We start from the raw sequence: 6862 nt of genomic DNA on the forward strand, positions 1-6862 counted from the left end.
GCCACGAGTTGATCATTTAGAACCCGCATATCGTGTTGTACGGTATCTGAAAGGGACTCCGGGTCAAGGTATTCTCTTGAGTTCAGACTCTGATTTGACTCTTACTGCTTATTGTGATTCTGATTACAACTCATGTCCATTTTCCCGACGATCGTTGAGTGGTTTTGTTATGTTTCTGGTGGATCCCCTGTTTCGTGAAAAACTAAAAAGCAAGATAAGGTTTCGCACTCGTCCGCTGAAGCTGAGTATCGGTCTATGCGAAATGCTTTGCAAGAAATCTTATGGCTCCAAAAGTTGTTTGCTGATTTGGGTTGTTCTCACTCTCAGTTTGTTAGTTTGTTTTGTGATAGTCAAGCTGCTATCCATATCTCCTCAAATCCGGTGTTTCATGAGCGTACTAAACATATCGAATCTGATTGTCACGCGGTACGTGATGCCGTTCAAGATGGGAAGCTCACCATGGTACATGTCAATACACATAATCAACTTGCTGATATCTTTACCAAGCTGTTGGGACGTGTTCCGTTTGAAAGGTTACCATTCAAGTTGGGCATTTGTGATCTTTATGCTCCAACTTGAGGGGGAGGATTGGAATATAGAGGAAAATATACTTATGTCCATATACATAATATTGTAATATTCTCTAACAGAGATTAGGAAGTTCTCTTATCTTGGTTCCCAAGTTACTCTCTTTGTATATATATACATGTTGTAATCGTCTAAGATAAATAACACAAATCATTCAGTTTATCTTGCCCCCTCTAGTTTCTACAGCGTCCGAAGCAGATTTCAACAACTTGGCGATCATATACAACATTCTCATAGTTGCAACGCTGATTGCTCTCTGGATGATAGGAGAGCCTGTGGATTACGAGAACTTTGAGATATCGAAAGCGAGTTTCCGTGAGACAATGAGGATTTTGGCTATAATGATGGCAACCTTATATTACGCGGTATCTGTTCAGGTTCTATTTGCCTTGGTTATCGGGGTCATTAATCACATAAGGTTTGTCAAAGAGATGGGTTTGCTACATGGTTTCTTGACTTTGGCCTTTTTCCTCATGAACTTGTTCGGATTCTTCGGAGGAGTTTTGTGTCTACTTGTTTCACCTCCGTTTCTCTTTTTGGTTCAACAATTCGCCAAGTTCAGAANTTGGCGATCATAGACAACATTCTCATAGTTGCAACGCTGATTGCTCTCTGGATGATAGGAGAGCCTGTGGATTACGAGAACTTTGAGATATCGAAAGCGAGTTTCCGTGAGACAATGAGGATTTTGGCTATAATGATGGCAACCTTATATTACGCGGTATCTGTTCAGGTTCTATTTGCCTTGGTTATCGGGGTCATTAATCACATAAGGTTTGTCAAAGAGATGGGTTTGCTACATGGTTTCTTGACTTTGGCCTTTTTCCTCATGAACTTGTTCGGATTCTTCGGAGGAGTTTTGTGTCTACTTGTTTCACCTCCGTTTCTCTTTTTGGTTCAACAATTCGCCAAGTTCAGAAACGTTAAAGAATCTCAAGATTAGATTGCTTGGGGATGAAGCTACTACAAGAATCTCAAGATTAGATTAGGTTGTTTTTTTTCAGGCTATAATTGTTTGGTGGTGGCTTTTAGGTTTCTTTTTTGTCTTATTTCTTCAGGTGTTGTTAGTTATTGCTGTGAATTTGGCACAAAGTCTGGTTTTGCTTTTCGAATCCAACGTTTGTTTCAAAAATACATTGAAAAGATACTGATTATAGACATTGATCTTATGAAAGCGAATTCAAATACTGATTTTTGTCAAATTAATTAAGGTCACATATATCTCCATAAGCAGAAAAGTGGCAAGTCGGTACGGTGTATCTACAAATTAAGCCAATCGTTATCACATAATGTTATTCCCCTGAACCTGTGAAACATAACAACGTACGGTTACAAACTGAAGAAGAGCATAAACCTTAAGCAAGTAGAGCAAACACATACAAAAACATATTAACATTGTACAAGAGCATATACTTCAAGACACAAAGAGGAAATAATTAATGCCTTTACCTCGTAGAATCTCAAAACATGGCATACTTGTCAAAATCTTAGCGATATGATAAATAAAAGCAGAGTATGTTGTAGATGATCATGTTAAAACACGTGCATGGAGTCTTTAAAATGAACATAGATCGCAATCCATAATTACTTAGTCCTACAATAAACTAAACGTCATTTAAAAACGTGTAGTATATAAAGAGCTACTAACAAAGTGGTATAGAAAAAAAAACACGATATAACAAATTTGGTCATCAAGAAGTGCTCCTAAAACAATAAACTTATTACAATTAAATACATAATATAATGTCAACGAGTGTACAGACACACACCTTCATAAGATTAGCTGAGGTGAAAAACAAAAGTACATCCATGACTTAAGGCATAACTAAGTTAACGGATAAAAACTAAACTAAAGCCGTTTGTAATCAATGAAAACTAGTAAATAGCTTCAGGACTCTTTTTTTTTTGGTAATAGTAAATTAAGCGGTTCAGGCAGAGCTTGGCTGATCGTTCACCCAGCTATTAACTTCCAGAACCATATGTCCGGAAATCCCATCCATGGTTCTCCTTACAACCGATTTGTAGTGGCGACTCTTGGCGCTGAAGTTAATGTGAAAGATGGCATTACTCGACTTGAGCTTAAGACGTGGCTCTGTATGAGTTTCACAAGTTTCCACAACAATCTTCTTGATCTCCACAGGCAAACAAGACTCAAATCCGTCCTGCAAAAAAAAAACAAAGCTTATTAAAGTTGAAAAAAGTTGCGGGAGATTATAAAGACTAAAAGCACAAACATGCTATAAAATTTCCCACTAGTCTCTCAAGTATGTACCTCATTATATCTCCAGAAACAGAAAAGCGCAAATTCAGTATATAGACATAGCCAATCATTATCACATATGTCCTGCTCCTGAACCTGTCAAAACACAACAGAATCTCTTGAAACAATTACGTAGAAGAAGGTTTCATTCAAACACATATATAGAAGAAACATGTAAAATCACCTCATAGAACCTCAGCTTATCATCATCATCATCAGCTCCTGCTTCAGAGACAAAGTTGGGCATACAACCTTTGTAAAACTTATCAACTGCATGGTTATCCAGCAAAGAGATATGTTCTTCCGCTACTACAGTGTTAAGAAGAAACATTTAAAACTGGTTTGTATAATATCCCAAAGCATACCATACTTTTTGTGAATAGAGAGAATACTAATAGAGAGTTACCAGGTGTGTCGGGTTTGATTCTGCAAAATACGGTAGAGACTCTCAAGTCTTCTCCGTACTTAGAGAAAAATCTGGTGGCCAAGGTCTGAAAAGTGTGAGGTGAATCATCATCATCAGCAAGATCCTTCACCTCGACGGTTATATGGTAAGACATAGCGTAAGGAAGTTGGATATTATATTTGGGAATGCGCACATACTGCAACTTCCTCCCCTACAACAAAAAAAAAAAAACAAAAATGAATCAGAAACCAACCACAGTTGCTAGGTTGTTATGAATGAATCTACTACCAAACCTGTTCAAAGTTGAAGCAGTGAACACCCAAACGGCCATAAAGAGAGACTTCGCTACGTGGTTTACGATCATCACCAAGAAAGACTGGTGAGAGTCCAGATGCTGGGATACGAACATTGCCATCAATATCGAAACCCTGCCAGCCCAATTTCGTAAACACACAACCCAAATCCCAAAATCGAAAAAAGCAGAGAGAGAGACATATGAAAGAAAGAGTACCAGAGATTCGTCAACTTGGCGACAGTATTCTTCGTCCGGTGCTTCCTCTTCCTCAGATGTCCATCCGTCGACTTTTTCTTCTTCTTCTTCTTCTTTCTTTTTGGAGAAATACACGTCAAAGCCTTCTTCGTGTTTGATGAAATGCACTTCAAAGTCTTCTTCTTCTTCTTCTTCGTCTTCTTCTTCTACCACTTCTTCGTCTTGTTCGTTTTTGGATAAATTCAATTCAAAGGCTTCTTCTTCTTCGTCCTGTTTCTTTTTGGATAAATTCAATTCGTCGATTTGTTTACCCAATCCACGCAGAATCAAGTGGCACTCCTCGTCTGATAACTTTCCACTGTCCAACAGCTGCCTTAGAACATCCGCCATCTCCGACAGAGATCCCTAAAGCTTCAATCGATTTTTTTAGGGATTCCAATCCAAACTTCTTCTTTTTTTTTTATTTTTCTTCTTTTGTAATCAATTATGGGTCAATTTGGTGTATAACCAAAATCAATCAATCAATACAATAAAAGAAGGATACATTGCTCCCCTCATCTCACACATCAGCTTTAACATTGAAATATACCTAACACATCAGTTAAAATCATTATTCTCTTTATTAAGTCTCTCTCCGACTTTAGGAATAGAGATGTCAGTTGAGCCTTTAGCCCACGGACATAGCCCAGTAAGTAGTATAATGGGTCGGATAAGGGCCTTGCTTTTGAAGCCAAAATTTGCAGGTCTCACGGACTCTATCCGTTTGGACTGCGGGTTACGTGGTCATGCCCATTGCTAACTGCGGGTTTGTGGGCGATTCGAAGAGGCGAGGGTCGGTTCTTCATCTTCCTCTTCGTTACTCTCCTAATCGGACAATGAAGTGGAGGATGCTCGATCTACTAACAACTCTAACTTTGCAACGACTTCTAGCTTGAATCATTAGTGTCAACCCCCGTTCCTCTTACTATGTCTTCTCAATCTCGAAGTTGTTCGTGAAAGCTAACAAATACTGCTAACAAGGCAAATTAGAAATTTACAACTGAATTAAGTGTTTGATGATTTCAAATTGTGCTAGCAAGAGCTATAAAAATGGTGAACTGAAGTCTACGTCGGTGTTGATTGCATCTGTCAGGTTCTTGAGATACAACCATTGACGCAGAAGGCTTGGACGCTTGGTGTCCCGGAGGTTCTCGTTGCTTGAGTTGTTATGCTCTTTGGTAAGATTAAAATCAGATAAAGAAAGACCACCACGGAAGATTCTTCTATTATGTTTTTCCTCTTGTGTATCAGTGGTGTTCTCAGACTGTTGAATAGGTGGAAAAGAAGGAATGACCTGAGGTTATGGTGACATCACATTGAGAAACGTTGATGCACATCCATGAACTGAACATTGGCCCTATCAATTGAAATGTGCTTTTTCTACTGCTCCTTAGTCTGTTGATGTCTACTTCAAGATTCTCGTCATAGAAACCAAAAGGTTGGTTTTTTTATGCTTTTGTTTTTCTGTTTGTTGGCTGAATGGTTTATTGAGATTTGGTCGTTTTTGTGATAACTTTGAAAGCTTTACTGTTTTTTGGTGAGGTTGAGGGTAAGCTCATGGCAGTTGGTGAGCTTTCAGCGGATGGAAGATGGTGTTAAATAGTGCTTTCAACAGATGGGGGATGATGTTATATACTTTTTAGGTTGCAGGTAATTTCACTTTCTTAGTATGACACGAGAGTAATCTACATATAATATCTTAAGTATTTGGATGACTTATTAAGATTGGATTTAAGAACTTAGACTTGCTTTTTAAATTGTATTAATACTTTATTTTTGAAAAAAAAATAGTGAGGGAGCTCGAAATGCCAATATTTCGGTAGAGGTTGTAAGTTTGAGATCCGAAGAAGAGGAGAGGGAGAGAGTTTGCGGTTTTGGTTTGGTGATCGAATGGGAGTGTAAGGGAGAGTGAATAGAGAGAAGTGTAGAAGAAGAAAGTAACTTCTTGCTTTATTTAGTTCATGGTTACAATCTAAATATAGGCATATACAAAGAGAATATCCTACCTAAGATGCTAAACACACATACACAAGGTGAAAGCGACATGACCTAGATGTCACATGTGATCTTTGTTTGGCCTCCCACTTGCACCAACTCGCCAACGGATCAATGAGAAGGATCTCGAAGCTTTGTGACCGTTAGGAGATGTTGTCCTTCATGGACCGACATTGTAAGGCCTCTAACTGTACGGACGGCCCATAAGGTTTGGTTGTACGGACGTACGGACGGTGATATGTGTTTCCATAGAGGTAACACTAAAGTTCAATACAACAAAGAGATCAACAACCTCGTCAACCATAACTCTTACAAGCACTTTAGTATTGTTCAACTGTTGCTCACTTATACAGTAAGAAACTATCTATTTCTACATACTATAATCATATGTTAGGCATTAAATGAATTGTAACTGTCCAATCATTTTTCTCTTTTAACCTATTTTGATTACTTCTAGAATCAATTATAGTAAATAAAAGAACAATTTGTTAGTAATCAAGATAACTGTCAACCTTGCATACAATAGTCCTGAACGTGAAAAATTATAATTACTTTATTTTTTTACCAAATGATAATTATACTTTCTATAGATTATACAATTGTCTCACAATATATTAGAATGTAAAAATATACTTTAGTTAGACAAAACACATTCTCTAATTAATTTCAAACAACATAAAAAAAATTATAAATTTAAAATAAAATAAATTAAAAATAACCCGCAGCGTAACGCGGATACCAACCTAGTATAGTATAATATTCAAATAAATTAGAAGAATAGGAGGAGGGGTAGGGAAAAATAGAATTTTGGTGTTATGGTGGTGGTGGTGGTAGAGGAGGATAGTGGTGGTCGGAGAGGTGGCCGGCGACCGGAGGGGTGGTAGCCAGAGGTGGACGGCGACCGGAGGGGAGGTGGCCGGAAGGGTGGTGGCCGGCGGTGTCCAGAGGGGTGGTGGTCGGCGGTGGTCGGAGGAGTTGGCCAGAATCCGACGACCGGCAGTGGCTGGAGGAGTTGGCCGGAATCCAACGACAGGCGGTGGGCGATGGCTGCTGGTGGTAGTGGGTTGTGGTGAAAGGGGGTGGT

The 6862-nt window shown here is 38.7% G+C and overlaps 1 protein-coding gene and 1 long non-coding RNA gene across 2 annotated transcripts; one reads left to right on the top strand and one right to left on the bottom strand.

The window, feature by feature from the left end:
• On the bottom strand, nucleotides 2291–4328 carry LOC104780325 (UPF0725 protein At3g44770-like). The gene is made up of 6 exons (XM_010504823.2): nucleotides 3766–4328; nucleotides 3548–3682; nucleotides 3255–3465; nucleotides 3033–3157; nucleotides 2861–2944; nucleotides 2291–2750 (listed from the first exon to the last, which is right to left on the bottom strand). The coding sequence occupies exons 1-6, from the start codon at nucleotides 4132–4134 to the stop codon at nucleotides 2517–2519; spliced, it is 1158 nt and encodes a 385-aa protein (XP_010503125.1). The 5' UTR covers nucleotides 4135–4328; the 3' UTR covers nucleotides 2291–2516.
• LOC109132675 lies at nucleotides 4546–6187 on the top strand. The gene is made up of 3 exons (XR_002037689.1): nucleotides 4546–4961; nucleotides 5035–5433; nucleotides 5575–6187. It is a non-coding gene; the product is annotated as an uncharacterized LOC109132675 (long non-coding RNA).

This window comes from Camelina sativa, chromosome 4 (genome assembly GCF_000633955.1).
Source record: "Camelina sativa cultivar DH55 chromosome 4, Cs, whole genome shotgun sequence".
Classification (NCBI taxonomy): Eukaryota; Viridiplantae; Streptophyta; class Magnoliopsida; order Brassicales; family Brassicaceae; genus Camelina; species Camelina sativa.

Excerpts from the sequence above, each read along its gene's own strand:
- LOC104780325 (XM_010504823.2), bottom strand. The coding sequence starts at position 4,134 with ATGGCGGATGTTCTAAGGCAGCTGTTGGACAGTGGAAAGTTATCAGAC. Across the intron at positions 3,683-3,765 it reads GCCAAGTTGACGAATCTCTG|GGTTTCGATATTGATGGCAA; the intron begins GTACTCTTTCTT and ends TTGGGCTGGCAG. Across the intron at positions 2,751-2,860 it reads GTTTCTGGAGATATAATGAG|GACGGATTTGAGTCTTGTTT; the intron begins GTACATACTTGA and ends TTTTTTTTGCAG.